General features: G+C 41.9%; 1 protein-coding gene across 2 annotated transcripts in view; it reads right to left on the minus strand.

Annotated features, from left to right (window-relative positions):
* The window catches only part of SRPX (sushi repeat containing protein X-linked), a 47,020-nt gene that overhangs the window by 2,534 nt on the left and 25,449 nt on the right, over positions 1 to 19,037 (minus strand). The window contains exons 2-8 of one of the 2 annotated variants that reach the window (XM_054213347.1): positions 17,267 to 17,326; positions 10,788 to 10,979; positions 9,996 to 10,172; positions 4,174 to 4,300; positions 2,066 to 2,187; positions 1,197 to 1,376; positions 630 to 763 (exon numbers count right to left, since the gene is read on the minus strand). In XM_054213347.1, coding sequence (XP_054069322.1) covers positions 630 to 763; positions 1,197 to 1,376; positions 2,066 to 2,187; positions 4,174 to 4,300; positions 9,996 to 10,172; positions 10,788 to 10,979; positions 17,267 to 17,326 — 992 coding nt within the window. The remainder of the gene's footprint in view (positions 1 to 629; positions 764 to 1,196; positions 1,377 to 2,065; positions 2,188 to 4,173; positions 4,301 to 9,995; positions 10,173 to 10,787; positions 10,980 to 17,266; positions 17,327 to 19,037) is intronic. The other variant, XM_054213349.1, reaches the window with a different exon arrangement.

Below are 19,037 nucleotides of genomic sequence, written 5' to 3' on the forward strand. Positions count from 1 at the left end.
TATAGGACTGGCTCCTTTCCCTGAGGACACAGATACGTTTCTGAGATACATCCCTAAGTTTAGCAAAAATCCAACAAGAGCATCACATTTACAACACATAAGAAGGACAATTACCAGTAGTTTTCTTTTTTTTTGGAACAAAATACCCCCGTGCTATCTCCAGCACTCTGGATGATTTCTATGCTGAGTCTCTGGTCGTTTGTTTGCTGGTACACTTTTTTTCTGAAGCTATTCACACATTCCATTGTAGTTACAAAGTCTGCAGTCTGCTTTGCATGAACTGCAACCACTGACGTGCTGTATCGTTTGGGGTTTTTTCAACCTCTTTAGGAGCTGAGTTAGGGAATGATTATTGAGCACAAGTTGATATTAAATTAATTTGGGGAGAATGGAAGAGGGATTCAGCGACTGAACAGTCAGAGGCAGCACAACACAGAACTGAGCTGAATTAGAGACTGGGGAGATGTTTCAACTCAAACCCATATAAAAATGACTAATCCAGAAACTCCAGTGGCTGAAATATAACAGCTGAAGTTTGTGGATTTATATGAAAGAGTGAAACTTGTCCTCTGGTGTCTGTCTTTAAAGAAAAAAAATATCGTTGCCCCCTCCCCAAAAACGTGTTTTACCTGCAGCATTCCCAACTGCATCCTGTAGAAGAAGTTGGCTGCAGTAGGAGTTGAAATAATTAGCAGTCTCCGCTTCTCATAAAATTGATCCAAAAGCGCAGCTGCAGTCCTCACATTCACATTAATATTCATGGCTAGAATTGAATTTAAAACAAAAGCTGCAGAGCATACTGAAAACAGATCTATTTCTAAAAGCGCAAACTGTTATATAGTAATAAAGAAGATATGGGTGAAATACTGGCCTCCTTGAAGCCAACAATTTTATCTTAAGCTGATCTGGCCTGCAAGATGGATTGACTCCAGATTGAAGTTCTGTAGAGAGCTTTGAGCTAAAACACACTTAGTTGTGAGGTACCATCATCATCCTAGGAAAGAGCAGCCAAAGGTGGCAAAGGCTTCACCTCTAAGTGCAAATTGGCAGAGGAGACGAAGATGTTAAGTTTCTTACCTCTGGGGCATTAAAGTTTGCAGCTGCGTTCCAACCCCACTCCCCTTCCCAAATTCTCACTGCCACCAGAACCATTGCTCTGCCAGCCCTTCTGGTAAAGTGCCGAAATACTCACTTACGTGCACAGGTTGGCTCCACTCCTGACCACCCCAAATTGTACTGGCATACTCTAGCTGGGCTTCCTTGCAGCTCGTAGCCACCAATGCAGGAGAACTCACATGTAGCACCATAGTTATTTCCATCACCTGAACACTTGATGTAGCCATTATCTGGGGCATTTAATTTTACACAGCGCCTGACTAAGCAGGAGGAAAAAAAAAAAAAAAAAAGAGACAAGGCATGCATGACCCTGTTTGCTACTAGGGTAGCATGGTCAGCGGAATACCAACATAGAAGACATTTTTACTGTTTGCTTTCTGTATTATTGGAGTCACATACTTAAAAAGCCCAACCCACAAAACCCCTCAACTCATACCTAAACTCAAATGATACAGACGTATAGGGGTATGCGTGTGATTGTGGTATCATGGTGAGAAGAGGTCATGAAGCACAAAGAGAGCTGAAGTTGAAACCTACAGGCTTCATCTCTCTATATTCAACTCCAGAGTTCAAGACCTGGAGTTGTGAAAGGGCAGCCCTGCTTGACAGATGTGAGTCACAGCTGAAAAAACTCCTTGCACGCTTGTTTGAGCAGCTCACAAGCTAAGTTATCAGGGAGAAGCCAGCAGGAGGGAAGGCGTGTGGAGCTGGAGGCAGGAGCAATCAATAAAGCTCTTCCCTGACCTGCAGAGCACTGGCCACCCACGCTGCTGCAGGCCTGGCCCTCGGGGTCTTGAGCAAGACTGCGTTCTCCTTTTCAGCATCCGCATACAGCTTATATACACATGTGTATGCAGACAAATACAGAAATGAGGACATTTCTCAAATTGCCTACTAAGCCAGATGCAAATCAGTGACTGTATTTATAGGGTAAAAACGTCATTCTTACCTCTGACTTTAACAAGAAATTTGCAAGTGCCTTTGTTTTCAGCTCTGTCATACACAGTATAGTGGATTTTGTGGTCGCCTTCTGGAAAATGTGACCCTGGTGGCAGGCCTTTCAAAATAACACTAAAAACAGGACAGACAGACATAAATTCACCAATATTTTCCTACTCACAATGCTGTAAAAGCCTGAAGAGTGACATTTGTGGCATGCTGAGATTGTCTGGCTGTGCTGCGTGACTGAAGGCTGTGAGTAAGTAAAGGAAGAAGCTGGGCAGCAGCGACCAGAGCATTGAAACTTGCTGCCAACAGCCCACCTGGAGTCGTACAGAAGGATCCCACCCTTCAGATTTTCAAGATCACAAGGGAGGCAGAGTGGGCAGGGCCTGCTCGCTTCCTATAAGACAATCCATAGTGTGGACAAGCATCACGCCATACCCAAAAGAACTCGAGTTTCCTTTTCCTTACGTAAGGAAAAGTGAAGATTGATCCTCCCTCATTTTGTATCATGAACTGTCAGGGCTGCAGCGTGCCCCAGAGCTGGTGGAGTTTAAGAAAACTTCCAGCCTCTTATAGTGGGGACATACCCTATCCGGCAGCTCTGCATTGCTCCTATGATTATACTGATGTACAAAAATGGAAGAGAAAACGAGATTTAATGTCACAGCAGAAGGGTGTGGTGAGCCACAACAGCGTTTTCACCTGGAATTGTTCCTATCCTGCAAACCTGTCAGGAGAATTGAGACGCGTTAAACGTATCCTCAGTAGCGACGCAGTGAGCTTGAGCAGTGTTCCACGAAATGGGAAAGCTCACGCTCACAGGACTGCAGGACCCAGTGCATCTAAGGAAAGCACTGTCCACTCTATAAAGCATCATAGTTTAGCAAGATTTTATAAAAATAGATTTATGGAAAAGCTTCCATAGATTCAACAGCTAGTCTCTTCAGAGCTGGGAGCAGTTACTCATATGACAAAGTCTACATGGGATATTCCCCAGGTCTTTTTTGCCTGACAGACATTATTTAATCAAAAAGGCTTTGGAATGTCTTTATTGTGACACTTTTCAAAATTTTTATTTTATCAGGCTTAATTTTTTTGATGCTGTTAATTGCCATAGAATTATCACATTAGACTTTAACAGCAATATTTTTTTTAACTGTATAATGAATTCTTCTTTCTGATATTTTTTTAAACTGTAACAATAAAAAGGCAATGTCATTGTGTCTTTCAACAGCTTTTTTGTATTCACATAAAACTGTAAACATCTTTAAGCTTACAACTTCAAGATTTTAAGCTTAACCAGTCCACTAATATAGAGTTAAAAGATGTAACTTGTGTAATGAAAAAAGCAGATTTTCTATACTTTTTCCACTACAATTATCTAGATAATAGATAAATTCTGCATGATAAAGATGGGAAAAATCAGAGACGCTGGTACCTTCAGAAGTGCACCTTGCTCTTCTGGAAAATGTGACTGTGAAACCATAAAAATTGACAAGGAAATTTTGAAGAAAGTGTTAAGTTTAAATCCCATGTTTAAAGCTCCCTAAGTTTCAGCTGAGAGGCATTACTTTAGAAGTAACTGCAGAATGCTGTGACATCAATACTCAGCACTACCTCAGGAAGAAACCTAAAAATGACTGGAGGTATTGTTTTGTGACATAATTCGTCTTTTTTTTTTTTTTTTTAAGACAGTCAAATTTGCCTCTGCTGCTACCTCCGATACACTATTATCTTTTCATTGTTAAGTATAAAAGGTAACTTGGTGTAAGAAAACTTCTTGTATATGAGAAGAGACCCACAAAGAAGCTCTGGAAAATTTCACAGGTGCAGTCAAAATGCTATTGTCATTTATTCCATCATCTCCAAAATAAACGCAATAATCTGCTACCCCTCTACATGCCAGGTCGCAAACGATTCAAGCTGACAATTTTTAATTTTTCAATTAAGCGTGCAATTCTTTACAGGCCATTGACATGTGACAACTATAAACAAATATCTTGGATGAATTATGGAGAAAGGGTACCTGGCCACCCTCATCAGCTGAATTACTGACCAAGGACCCCAGGAATAAAAAGGAGAAAATGCAAAGGTTTACAGATTTGCACCTACTCTGTCAGAATCCCGTCAGCCGTGTCCCGTCCCTCTGGGGTGTCCCAGAACACTCTGGCCGTCAACTTGTTGGGCTCTGCCGTCTTCTCCTTCACACTCGGGCACTGGATTCTTGGAGGTTCGGTATCTGTTGAAATAAACATCACAGCAATGGCAAAAAGAGACACAACGTAAGATTGACAAACTTGTCATTTTGCAAGGAATTACTGCTGCATTTGATTTTTTTCAAGTACTTCTTATAATAGTGCCTTACAAGTAATACAAAACAAAAAGCAGCCCGGGTAAGTTTTGAAAGCTTGTTTAACTGCTAGCAGAAGATTGTGACTATTATACAGGAGTTAAGGAACAGTGGTGATGATAAAAGACCTTGATGGGGCACAAAGGTGATGCACAGCTCCTGGTCTTCAGCCACTTCTGTTGCCAATCCTGCCAGCATAGCAGAAATAGATGGGTGAACCAAGCCCAAACATCATCACAATCATTAATTAAAAAAACACAAATTATCTTTAATAGCTTAGTCTCAGATTTTTTTATCCATTGCTTGGGCTATACCCAAAATAAGTCTAAATCCCTGAAGTCATATACCAGCTTTGAAAATGAACATAGAGACAGGAACGCAAACAGAAAACAATCCCTAAAGTGCTGCTTAAATTTAAAGGGGGGGCAGGCTTTGTCTTTTCATTTGCAGGGCAGACACAAAAACTGTAACCTGGATTTCTTTCCAAAAAATAGCACTGCAAAATGGTTTAGGTCTTTACAAAGCATCAAATATACAAAATAATTTCATAGCCCCTCATATTCCACAAGCAACACACAATGTTTTCTACCAGTTTAACTAGGGCAAGTGCAGTCCTGCTATAGCCCCTTCAAACTTTTAATGGTATTCCAAGAACCTGGGACTCTTGAAAAGTGGTTTATCTCTATTTCTTCTGTAAGAGTTTTCCTCCAACCCCGAACACGGCAGCTTTGTGAGCCACTTCCATAGGAAGAGCTTCTGTCCTAATTTTGCACAGAAGGAGTTGGGGGAGGCACAGGCCACATAAGTTATTCAGAAAACATCAGGAACATTGCAAAGTTGCTTACACAAGTGCTAATTTTTGTGGGATTCTTTTTGGTAAATAATGAAAAAATATATATCTCCTCCTATGGTATTGGGAAGCCAACCCTTGATTTCCTTGTAGATCCTACTAGAAGGTGGAGCTACCAAGAGCGGGTTCCCACTACAGTGAGTGGAGCAATCAGAAACGAACAGCAGACTCCTCTACACAGCTTTGGAAGCTTCCTGTACTTTACAAGAACGCCCTTCATTAAAGATACACAAGGCACTTAGTTCTTCTTTATGGATTCTTTAAGTTTTTGACTTTGTGAGTTCGTTCACCCTCCTTCATCTGCTCCAGTATGCAAATGAGTAGGATTGTCAAGCATCCGCTCCAGCTGTAGGAAGCACTTTGTCCCCCTCCTCATATTTCTTATTCACTCCCTTATTTTTAGAGTGCCTTTCCGTTATGCATGGAAAACTGCTCATACCGCAGCCAGCGAGAGCTCTGCCCTCCTCTACAAAACTATGCTGCTCTCAGTAACCCCCCCAGTGTAGCTGCATTAGGGTGGGAAATAACCCAGTCTCACCAAGGCTGCTTCTGGCTCTGGTTAGTTTACTGTGGCGACGGCTCACCCCTGTGCTATGGGCAGTATACATTAAATAAATATAATGTTGGAATAAAAACAGAACAGCATTTAAGGACCCAGTGTTTTAAGCACTTAATTAATCAGAAAGCTCATTAGCTATTTAGTGCAGAGAAGACTGGTTGGTACGAACTGGCTTGGTCTTCCACGTCGTAAAGACAAACAATACGGTTACCGTGGGAACCAACTAAGCACCCAGGGGCCAGGCAGCCTTTTTAGCTGGGCTTAAAAATTCCTGGAAAGCGTGTTTTCCTTGGTCATTTCAGCTGCCTCTCAGCATTCAACAGGCACCATTGAACCCCACCAGAATAACTCTGCTTTGAAACGGACCCAGAGAAAGCCGCTGTCTACCAAAGAGGCTCTTTAACTGCAGTGGCCACCGGGATGTGTTAAACCAAACAGCGCTCGTGCCCTTGTACAAAGTTACAGCCGATCTACGGCATATTAAGCACCTTGGCCACAGCTTGGCAGAAGGAAGACAGGTCTAAAAAAAAAAAACCCAACCCATTTAAAGGCAGAGGAGGTGACCAGAGAACATCCAGGCAAATGCAGAAGTGACAAAACTGAAACACAACCCTCCCCCCACCAAAAAAACCCCTTCAATAAAATGTATGATGTGAGCAAGGTGCCCACCTGCAGGTTAGAAAACTAAACTGGTCCCAAAACATACCCCAATGGAGGAACCAACAAGATTGCTGACTTGTTTGCTGGGGAGGTTTTATCAGAGGGGAAAAAATCATCCTGTAAGCGCCAGATTGTCGACTCTCTCAGTTAGTATTCCTGGCCAGAGCTGGAGCCAGGACACGCTGCAAGGTGTCTGACCCCGAACGGCTGGTCTTACACTTTTACTACAGCATCGCTGCTGAAAGACTGACGAAAAGCCAAGCGGAGTTATTTAAGCTGTTTAGCGGGGTTATGTATTAAATGGGTGAATCTCGCCTGCAAGGTTTACATCACGGGCAGGGAAATTGAGTTTTCATAAAAAATTTGGCGCTGTTCAACCACTACATCTCTTACGTTCTTGCCAGCTGTTGCTTTTCTCGGCTACTTGGCAGCAGCAACTGGTATTCTGGCTCCATGCTGGGAAGTGGCACTGCAGACATGGCATCAGCCATCGGGAGGTCAGCAGTGGAATACCAAATTTTAAAGCTGTCTTTTGAACTTTGTGGAGAAAAATGCTAAGTTTTCACAAACAGGTTTTAGATTTATTTTTTTTTTTTTAACCATACTTCAGGGATTGGCCATATTAACAGCATCGACAACATTTAAAGAGCTTATTAACTGCCTTTCTCACAGTTTGTTAAAGGATTATGTTTACTTCCTTGTGAATGCGGGATGACAAGAGGAAAGAAGCAGAGGGATGGTACTGAATGCCCACTGCTTGCTTATTCAAGAGTCCATATGGGACAGGTAAACAGCCTGTTGCTACGTAACCACGCTGTTATTACTGATTGCTGATGACATTAAATGATGGCTGGAAGTTAATTCAAAACATTAGTCTGTGTCAGAAGCACAAAGAGATGAAGAGACTGGAAATCATAAAAGGGGGAATGAAAAAACGTTGTTCTGCTCTCCCCGCCTCTCTCCACAAGGCACTGCTCTGTATTTCAAAACATCCATTATCAGGGCCTGTATAAGCTTGTTTCAGACATCCGTAGTTGGAAGCTGTTAGTTAACTACCTATCAATACAGTCTTAGGATGTGACAAAAGGATGACTTAGCACAGTGACAGCCATTTACCACAACCTCTGTTATACAATCAGCAGGAAAATGAAACCTTTATAGAAGAAAAGACGGTGACATTTTTCAATCTTCTAAAGGAAAATAACTATTTCAATCTATGTCACAGTGCATTAAGGATATAATGGAAATATTATTCAAGTGAGTATTGGCATTTTTAGCTAACTGATAACCAAAAGGAGATGGACGTTGATTTTTTTAATCAAAGTTATTTCAGCAACATGAAGGATATCCTTCCTTTTATAGGAGGGGGACAGACAGTCTGCTTTGTTAAGACAGAATAGTCACTGTCTGTAAGGGCTTCTGTAATTGACTGCTAAAACATACCTACTTTTCTTTAATTTAAAAAACAAACATCTTTCCCCCCCCTTTAATGAATACCTGTTTCAGCAATGATGTTAGCATTATGCCTTCCTACATGGACCTTCACTACTGCACTGTGAACCCCGCGTAGTTTTGTGCAAAAATGCTAAGCAGCACAACTGCAGTACAAAAGGGTAGAGGAAAGCCCCTTGTTTTCAAGAGGATTATTAATTCGCGTCTGCAGTAATTTTTCCATACTTGATGCTAATAGCTGTGGTGTCCCCAGGCCACCTCTCTACCTATTCTCAATGACATGCGCTTTACCAGCCCGTGCCTGTGATCACACGTAACATCCCTACTGTGCACATTGCAACCAATTGCTTCTATGCTAACGAAATAAACCAGTCTCTTTGCCTTTGTATTATTTCATTGCTTCCCTCACCTTAATTTTACCCTCAGCTGAAGGTGAGTTTTTCAGTCAGTTCTCTGCTGGCTACTAGTAAGCTTTTGCAGGCTGCAGTTCACTGATGACTTTTCCGTAACTACTGAATTACAGTAAGGGATAAGTGTTCAATTGCAAACCGCATTATGCTGTTAGGGTCATGTCTGGTCACAAAAAATTCCCTGTCCTACCTCTCAAGGGGTCAAAAGATAACTGTATTAAACAGTTTGCTAACTACATAACTCACTATTTGCACATAGGAATTGCATACACACAAGGTTTGAAGGGGTCTTCTCCATACTATGTGGTATTATCAGAACTTAACTAATAGTATCACTTTTACTGGGTTACTTGGGACTTGCAATTATACCTTATGCAACAATTAATTATCCTGCATGTTTGGAATCAAAAAGAAGTGTTAGTGCTAGTTTAGCCTCTTTTTTTTTTGCTTAAGACATACTTGCTTACTCTACTCTGCAAGACAGCATCCTCTGTAATAAGCACCTTGTCGCTGCAAACGGATGAGGTTCTGGAAGTGCCAGGAAATACAGAAAACAACATTTTATCATTCCCAAACTTAAAAGTGTTTGTTTTCCTTCCTCTGCCCACACCATTGAGAAGGACCAGGTTTGTTTTTTGTAAATAAAACCAAGAGACACCACAAACAGCGGGCTCATTTCTACATTTGTACAATGCCAAATGACAGGAAACCCGAACAAAATTCTGCAAGCATCAGGCCACAGCGGAGAAACTCCAAAGCCATTTGCTAACCTAGACGGAGCCACAGGCACTCTGAGGAAAACCAAGTTATCATACACAGAAAACACTGAGCACAAATACGCTACCACCCACAAGCTAAAATTACAGCTAGCCAATTCAGATGGCCAAATACTTTCCTTTGTGGGTGGCTGCTGAACCTTTTATTGGAGACTTCCCAGAAACAAAAGCAGCAGCTGAGACTCAACTATCTTCTGAAATCTCATTAGTAGGAAGGAAAGTTAAATCTCAGTATTTGTTTATCTCTCTTTTGATTTTTGTACATAAAAACCATTATTCCAGCTGAGGTTCCCAGGAGACCGCTAACTACGTCATGAAAATTGCTGCCATAACTAACGTGAACTAGGCTGAAATTTAGTTTAGCTCACTGCAACCATGCTAGTAACTACAATCCATTCCTATTCCCTGGATATGTTTGGAAACCATGATTCTAAGACAGAAAGGCAACAGAAGACGTCAGACAGGGGGTTTAGTTTAAAGCTGTTTTATCAGTAAGTTGCAGAGAGCAACAGAAAACATGCTAGAAGAGCAGCACAGTAATTACAGACTACCAATGAGTCACCCAGGAGATCAGGGAAGGCTGCTGTAAGCATTGTAAAGCACTGACCATTTACACCAGCCTCACCTTTATTAAAGTGATAACGCTCGGACCTAATAGCATATGTGTAAGGAATATAGTCACTTGGGATTGAAAGTACTAAGTGACTGAGACCACTCTGTATCCCTTGGAAAGCTGTTCCCCTCAAAAGGGACAGTTGCTTTTTTCCCCCAAGGAAGTGGATCAAAGAGCATTTTGGAATTCATTTGGATGATTTGTGCACCAGCAGATACCTCAAGATGTAGACTTCCCAGGACGCAGGCTAACCATCCTACTTACCAACGCAGGATGCTGGCCGGCCGCTCCAAACTTTGTTGTCCATGCATGTTACTATACGGTCGCCTTTCAGCTGGTATCCTGGTGAACAGTAGTACTCGCACCTTGAGCCGAAGTAGGCACCATCTAAACACTTGAAGCCCCCATTGGTCGGCATGGACAAGGTGGGGCAGCGCTTTTCTGGAATAGAAAGCAAAGATTTCTGGAAACCTATTGTCCCCCTTTAGAGTAATGTGAATCTGGGGTATTACAGAGAAATACGGATGCAGCTAGCAAACGACAAGTGGGAGAAAGTCATGGTCCACGTGAGGCTTATCAGCTAATTATTAGCTGCATTTCAAATTTAACTTTACATACTGAGTCGCCTAATGCCATATTTCTACCACAAAAAGATGGTAAGTGCCTATTCCTCTCTATCCAGAAAATGTTTTACTGCAAGAGCCCACTTAGACACCGGATACAAATTCTGCCAGCTTACAAAATCCAAGAAGGACAATATCTTAAAACAGCTTTATGGCTCTGTCATAAAATTATTCCCATAAATCAAAATCCCACACTCATAAAACGTTCCCTATCTTTGCCCTCTGCCAACAGTATTTGTACCACTCATGATACTTTTCATGCCACGTACCACTGTAAGATCCTGAGCAACAAGCCCACATACATATCAAAGTATACTGTCGATATTTAAAATGCAAATAGCAATCCCAAGATCACTGTTCCAAAGGCAAGTAAAATTTATTGTCTGCTGAATCCGAGGCGCAAGGCACACACACAGATTTCATAGCTACTTACGTTTGCACAGCACTTTCCCAGACCAGCGTTTGCTTGACTGACAAATAAGCTGCTGAGGACCATGCAGTTCGTAGCCTTTTTGACAGCGAATATCACATCTTGTCCCCAATACGTTCTTGTAATATTCCCCTTGAGGGGTCCTGCAGTTTGCATAACCATGTTTCACCTTAATGGGGGAGCACCACGGTGTTTCTAGCACAGAGAACAAAAAAAAACCCCACTCATAGTGCTTCGCAAAATGTGAAAGGTCAGACACAAACATAAAATCACTTCCTTTATTCAAGGTCACAGAGAAGAAACGGAAAAAAAAAAGTCTTATTTAGAAAGCCACCAACCCTCAAAGTGGAGAAGTAACAGTGCAGCAAGGTGCACTAAGTCTAATAAACCAGAAGGTCAGCCCTTCAAAGACTGGCAGCTCTTTTTTATTACAAAACATTAAAGATTGTAGCCATTAGAAGGTTGGGGGGGGCTATGTTTTTTTGTCCATGGAATAAGTGTGCCATCGTGTGGACAGTTTGATGGCAACCGGACCTTTTTTCCCCTCTTTGTTTTTTAAATGGATACATCTAACTTCTCTTTGGTAACAAAAGTTTGCGTTAGGAACACCTTTGCTTTAGCTGTAGTTGTAAGCTTTACAACATTTAGCTCTCTCACTGCCCACTGAAAATAAAAACAAGTCTTCTGTAATAACTGGCGCGGTACAGGACAGTGCCGTGGCTGAACTCTGCAATATTTCAGGCTCTCCCACAATTATAAAGGATGTGACTTACATAAATGACCTTGCCGATATGTCGAGCCTGTCCATATACATCCTCCACGTGTCAGGACAACCATTCAGGGTTTAAGTACGGCTCTAGTTTTGCAAAGTTACTTTCCAAGTTAGCACCCAGGACCGCCAGGATTGAATCTGAAGGCAAGTGTCCCATCCGACAGAGTAAGCGAAGAGCTTTCGAAAAAGATCTGACCTCATTCCTCTCTTCTTGGTAGTAAGCTGTATCTTCCAAGTGCAACATGCGTTCAGGCACAATGCGTGTATTTGACAGCACAAACCCCTTCCCTTCCTACTGTTAAATCCTTCAGAGGGTGCCGATGTTCATCCTATATACTTAGCACATATTCAGAAAAGGGAACCCAAGCAGCAGACATTTAAATCCAGTTCTAAATGTTCTTAAAGGTGTGGACTTCATGTGTTGTACTCTTCACCTCAAGGGATGGGTGGACAACTACTTTTCCTTAATATCATGGAAACGTAGCCTGAAGTACAAGAACTGCCTTCTAGCTGCTCCTGGATGCAGGACAGTGACACGTGGAGGGATCCACTAAATCCGAGGGAAGTGGGAATTTGGCTGGGACTTCACGGCTAATGCTCCTACTGAGCCCACAGGACAAAGGGAAACACACGTACATAAAACTGAACCTTTAATAGATGGTCAGGGCTACACTTTGAAATACTCAGCATATGGGTACCATCTTGCGTGTGTTTAATACCATTCTGTGATACTGATGGGTGCAGTATCAAATAAATACTTCCCCTTCCCAGCCAAAGCTTAAAAACCTTTGTTTAGCTTTGACAACAGGGTGCACCAAGAAAGCTGTGCTTTTTCTGCAGCGGGCAGCTTCTCAGCTCCAAGATATGAAAAGGAGATACCGAGAGGGAGGAGGGATTAAAAGGCAAAAAGAGAAAGATGACAGGCCCTAAAATCCTGTGTGACAATGTGTGACATGCAGGAGATACATGACAAAACTTTCCAAGTCTGCAAGATGCAAAAAGCTAATAAAGATGGAAAGCTAAAGCAAGATGGAAAAGCTAAAGAAAAACCAAAACAAAACACAAAGAGTTTTAGCCTTCATCCTTAAAAACAGGAGACATTTAAAAATAATTTCTCAACCCTCTTTAGCAGATGTTCACTTCTAGCTCTTAATTCCTATAATTATTATCATTCCTATTATCATTACATTTTTCTACACAATTTGGATCAGCTCTACACATAAATAAACAAAAATCAATACAGCCTGGTACGCTTCTCATACATAGAATATTTACATTCAGTGTACATTGTCTCTAGGCCATATTTATGCTTTTCCAACGGAAACTACATTTTGCACCTACATTTTGCTGTGCTGCTCCTGAGTCAACACAAATACCCTCTGAGGACTAAAATCAGAGATTAATTGTCAAGCTTTTGACTAGACCAAGTGCATGTTCCTCTGGACTACTCTGTTTCTGAAGCAATCCTATTGTACTGTGACGTGCTTATTTTTTGTATTTCACCAACACATGGGAAAACCCTTTACAAAGATGTGTAAGTGGCATTACTCCCAATGTCACCAAACACACAGTAACTGAGGCACGGGAAAGGAGCAGACCAGTCTAACAGCACACAGCAGGCTGGGGGCTGATTGCACTTCAGCTTTTCGGCTCAGCCACACAATCATCCTGTCTCCGGTTGTTTTTTTTTCCAACCTATGGTCCTGTTTTCTAGAAGTACTGAATGTCAAATACATCCTCCACTCTTTACCACCATTTTTAGAACTATTTCCTGTACTTCACCCTAATTTCTATCCCATAGTTACCAAAAGACATTACAAAAAACCAACAACCAACCCAACAAACAACACCAACAGCTGACTTGGGCCACTTTGTTGAGGGGCTGTATCACAACGGCTCACATTTTTCACGCCTGCTGTGAACCAAATTAAAACTGTGGGAGCAGGAGAGAAGCGTGAGCTAAGAAGAACAGAAGTCCGTGAGCTGCTGCTGAGGTAATGAGCGATGACAGCCCCATCTCTGCAGCCTCCTTAAACCGCCCAGCCCGCTGCCACTGGTGCCGTCTCAGGCATCGCCCCCGACCACTCTCTGGGGGAAGCCACGCACCTCGGATTCACAGGTGTCTCATTCACCTCCTGTGGAGAAATCCTCCTCCTCCTGAGCTAACAGCAGCTTCTCCACAATCTCCCCTTCAGTGGTCTCATCCCCCAAATTTCCAACTTTTCTGTCCCGCTTGTTCTTCTCCTACCCCGAGACCCTAAACTACTTTTATTTTTTAAATGAATAATAAAAAAAAGTATTTACCGCTTGCTGTAGGATCTCCTTAACTAAGGAGGAGGCCTCAGTTTTTCTGCAGAGGGGTTTAAACCTGAAGCTCCTAGGAGAACACTGACCGAAGAGGCACAACAAGGGGGATGAAGACTCAGGCCGGCTTAGCTTTTGCCCCAGCCAGCTAGGTAATCCTTCAGCAAATCAGTTCCAAGATATTTATGCCTCAGGTTTTCCGCATATAAAAGGTGCAAACGCACGTGGCTGATTTCCTTTGTAAAGGGTGTGAAGACAAATTGACTTTGCAACATGTTCAAGGGGCTAATAAAATAATAATAATAAAAAAAGGCAAAGCAGCTGTTTCAGGTATTGCAAATTGCCTGAGTTTTTCTGCAAATTTTTGCGGCTTTACAAATATGCTTGCCTTGAATAAACAGCTGCATATATATTTTTTTTAAAAAGTAGCTAACAGCTAACAAATGCAGTTTAAAGCACAAACAGAATACTGAAAAAGCCCCTCCTGTAGTGTCGTTGCAGCTACGGTGGTCTACAGAGAGAAACAGAGCAAGGCTCCTAGGGAGGGGTAACACATCTTTTACTGGACCAAATGATACTGTCAGAAAGAAAAACAAAACCAGACATGCTTTTGGATGCAGATAACTTGGAGAGCTTAGGAGGAACATCTGTTTGATCTAAAACATTATTATGCTTACTCTAGAACTGAACCTGATTAGAAAAAAAGCGGGTGAGGCAGGGCTTATAAGGGGGCAAATATCTGGGTTTAGACCAACTGATATCACTGAAAAAAACCCCAGCTAACTTGAAAAGCTTATGTGCCTGAAAGCACATCAAACGATACAACAAAGTTTCAGATCAAAGTTTGTTTATTTTTAAGTGAAGGCACATATTCATTTTCAAAGGCTAAGCAGTTAACGTGGAGTATTTATGGAATATGAGGGCTAGATGGGGCCCCAGGAGGTCACACAAGCTGTTCCCTGCCTCAAGACAAGATCAGCCATGTTCCCGAAGGCTTTGGGAATAAGAAAAGTTACAGGTTCCCCAGGCACCTCTTCTGGAGCTTCACTATCTGCACTGGGCTCTGTTCACCTAACGGAAATTTGAGTTTTTACTTACCAGGACTTATTTAGTATTTTTTTTTCTGTTTAACAGAAGGTTCGCACCATTCCTTAGAGATACAATAGCCTGCATTTAACACTTGGTAGTAAAACATTTCAGAGACTCACTGCTGCATTTGAAACCACCGGAAAACGGGCAGCAAGCAGAAATGGCTGAAGCCACAATGTTGCCTCTACAGCTAGGGCTACCGTTTGATCAATACGGGATCTGAAAAAATACATTAGGAACATCAGATCATCAGTGGCTCTAGAGCTGTGATGCACACAGGAACGGCTGTACTCGGGAAGCCTGTCCTCATCAAATGTGATCCCAGCCAGCCATGCCAAGCGAGTGGAAGGAAAGCATTTTCTAAAGCATCGTCTCCTCTCAATCCTGTTTAAACAGCAGCTTCAGCTGAGCATTTCCTTCACAAGCAGCATGCAAAGGGGCAGGCTGCACTGCTGCTTGCTGGTACACCATCCAACAGGGCTGAGGGTTCACCAGGGAGGAAAGGAAAAACTCTTTAAAAATGCTGTGGGCACAGAAAGTCTCGGTGACGTTCCTGTGGAAAGCTGAGCAAGTTGAAAAACATCCAGATGAATACAAAAGGGTTTGGTAGGAGGTCCGATTTCTCCACCCCCCCACCCCACCCAATAAACTGCAGTGTTTTGTTTGCAGATGCCAAAGAGGACGAATTTGTGTGCTTGCTTGCACTGCTTAGTGAGAGCGTGTGCAAAGAAAAGCCAATGCTGCTTACATATGCTATCATCAGTTGAGAACATCCATTTAGGTATTTGTCACGGGGAAGTTTTATCTGCCGAGCAATGGGCCATACCCAAAATGCTCGACTGCACATATACGGAGAAGCTCTGAACGCAGCTACTCAGCCCATTTTCCCTTGCTTTGTCTTTCTCCATCCCCTTCCCCCAGTACCAACTTAAATAAGTATGCTAATGAAGAGTGAGCCTTTTCTACTCCAACGTTTTATACTCTTAGATTCACATTGTCTGATCTTCAACATTTGGCAGTAGCGCTTCCAAACTCAGAGCAGTTTTTAATACGTGCGTGAATGAGTCATTATGTTTCACTTACCCTGGTGACACTTTGGCTGACATGGGTATAATCCATTTTGGATCACCATATAAAAGGAATTGATACAGAACCCGCATTTTAACTACTTGCCTGCCCTGGCATGAATTGGCACTGATATATCTCTGTGATCTCTGGAGTTCTTTTTCTATGTGTCTGCTGAGGGTTACACGTTAAAAGGCAAAGAAAAATGAGTTTACCTAAACAAAGCTTTACAGAAATATTTCTGCATGTGTTTGAAAGCAAAATTTTATACTGAAGTATTTTACTGGGAGGAACATAAGACATTTATGGAAAGAGCAACATAGCTATAGCATCTGTGCTTTCCTCTGTTGTTCATAAATGTCTGAATCACTTTATGACTTATCTCTTACAAGGCCCATTGATTCTTTGCAGAGAATCGCTAACGTACAAGACACCAATGCCCAGTATTTTCAAGTAATCAAAATGATTATATTACAATGGTAGCGTGTCCACAGATTAGTTTGCTGCAGTTACTATTTAAAGTGACAAATTACATGCTATGTTCCTTTATTGTTTAGGCTTCTGAGGGATTTTGGCAGTGGAGGGCTATTGAGACAGAAGCAGACCTTTTAAGAAAATGGACACAGTAAATGGAAGATTTTCTGTTAGTGGCAAAAAACTTCTCAATCCTGCTGAACTGCAAAATCTTCTGGAATAGGGAAGAAAACCTGAACTTGCTTTATAAACATGCAAGTCCATTCAGTCATTCATCCAGCTACATATTTTGGTTTTGGAATGTACACGTTCATTTGTTAAACACATTTCACTTGGCATTTCAGCTAGCAGGTTAACCTGAAACGCAATCAACTTTATGGTAAAAATAAAGTCATGAAAATCAAGTTCTCTTACATATAATTCTATACATTACCATCAGCAGGCCCAGGTTTTGAGTCAGCTTATCATTGATGGTTTTGTTAGGATGTATGAAGAAGAAAGAGAAGCTCTTCCTAGATTTTCATGATTTAATAGTCTGATCTTCCAAAGCAAAGGCAGTGCAAAAGTTACTTACTCAGGTGCATAAGAGAGTGATGATCAGCACTTGGTCTAATTTCCATTGTTAAAAAAAGTAGAAAATAAATCTTGATCTAAAAATCCATGAGAAAACCCATGGAGTTGGATCTCCAAGATTTTTTTTAATCCATGGAAAGAAAAAGAAGGAAGCTTTCTCTCAGCAATCAGCTGATCCTCTTTAGCACATAAGCAAAGCATTCACCTTTATATCTATTGCGTGCATACACATCTTCGTCGTCTTCAAGGGGTGAATATCCCGATCCTACAATACAAAATAGAGAAAAAAACTGCAGCAAGAAAGGAAATATAAATTAAGAATAAAAGAAAGCTTTGCGAAAAGACATGCAAGATTAGGATGCGATAATCTGTGCAATGCCATCAGCATGGGCTTCTGTGAAGCTCAGATTCATAGCAGACCCAGTTTATAGTGAATTTGGAAGGGGCAAATTGATTTGATGATCAAGTGAAATAGTAAATCTCTCTCACTGCTACTCGAGCAGTGTTGTGCAATGCCACGTTGCACATGTCAAGTCAGAGCTCCTCTGTTATGCAAAGCCCACCACCTATCATGAAGTTGATCTATTAAGCAGAGAGAACAGAGCAGGTACAGGTGAAGGGGCACATCACAGGTTTCACTATAAAGTGGTTCCATAGCGTAAGTGGCTGTTAATAGCCATCAGGCCAAACAGCAGAAGTAAAATGTGCATAACTCAAGAACAACCCTCTTTTACAACCTGTATGATCTTCATACCAAGAACAAAACACTGAGGTACATTACCTGCCACACAAGTTACACTCAAATCAAAACCACAGTTTGGTATCAAGCAGTCTTCTGGGGTTGTTAAAAAACAAAGAGATAGTTCTGTACTTTTAAAAACCTGTGCAACAGTTAAAATCTTAAAATAAAGGTAGAAACTGCTGTATAAAAATCAGAAACCATCTGGAGCACCACCATTCAAGTAATTCATCAATAAAACATGGCAGTCAGCAAGAAAGCCTTCAAAATATCCTCAAGTGACATTTATTTAAAATAAGCAGCTTCAGAGCATGAAGTCTAGTCGAAATTCTAGATAAGTCTTCTCCAAGAAAGCGGTCTCACAAATTTCCCCTCTGAGAAATCTTTCCAAAAACCTTGCATGCAATAGGCAGGTACGAAGGAGGCTCAGCACTACGCTACAAGAGCTTCTGACACATAGTATCTCAAATTACAGCTATGGGGATATTTCATCACCATTTATCCAGGTGTGACAACGCGGTCTGTACCAGTTGCTGCTTAAAGTTAGGCTAAATAAAATAATTCAGGCACCTCAATAAGCTATTAACTTCGTGTGCAAAGCATACAATTTTCTGCAGAAATCATAGCCAAAAGACCTTAATGGCTAGCATGATTTAGCATAAGGATAAGAGAGCTAGCGTAACAATGTTTGTCTCCCCAAAATTGCTATCAGCATCTGTCAACAGATTCCACTTATTATAAAAAATGAAATAAACTTCCCAGAAACCAGTGAAACTTTATTTCTTACTCTACCAGCCTCAGGAAAACCCAGGAGAGAAACCCAGCCCACGTCTCTGCAGCTGCTCCACGGGAATAGCTTTACTGCATCAGTGCCCTCCACAGCATCAGCCGCAGCGCTGCTCGCAAGGGTTTGGGCCACCTGGAGATGAGGCGCTTTGCATCTCCCATGACCCTTCTCGCCTCCTCACTTGCTCGCTGGGTGCCAGCACCCAGGACCCAGCACTCACTCCAGGAACCGCAGGGAAGAAGGGGACACGTGTGCTCCACCATTGGTGCAAAATCTTGCACCAATACTACAGCTATGTGAACCACACTCCTACATGTGAAAAACCAAGAGAGTCGTACTCAAATCTACCATAAAAGCAGCAAAAAAACACAATTCACCTCGGGGCTGATTCAAAGCTTGCTGTTATCACCGAGAATCCTCCCACCAGTTTTCAGAAGGCTTTGAGCTGGG

The sequence above is a fragment of the Rissa tridactyla genome, chromosome 1, assembly GCF_028500815.1.
Source record: "Rissa tridactyla isolate bRisTri1 chromosome 1, bRisTri1.patW.cur.20221130, whole genome shotgun sequence".
Classification (NCBI taxonomy): Eukaryota; Metazoa; Chordata; class Aves; order Charadriiformes; family Laridae; genus Rissa; species Rissa tridactyla.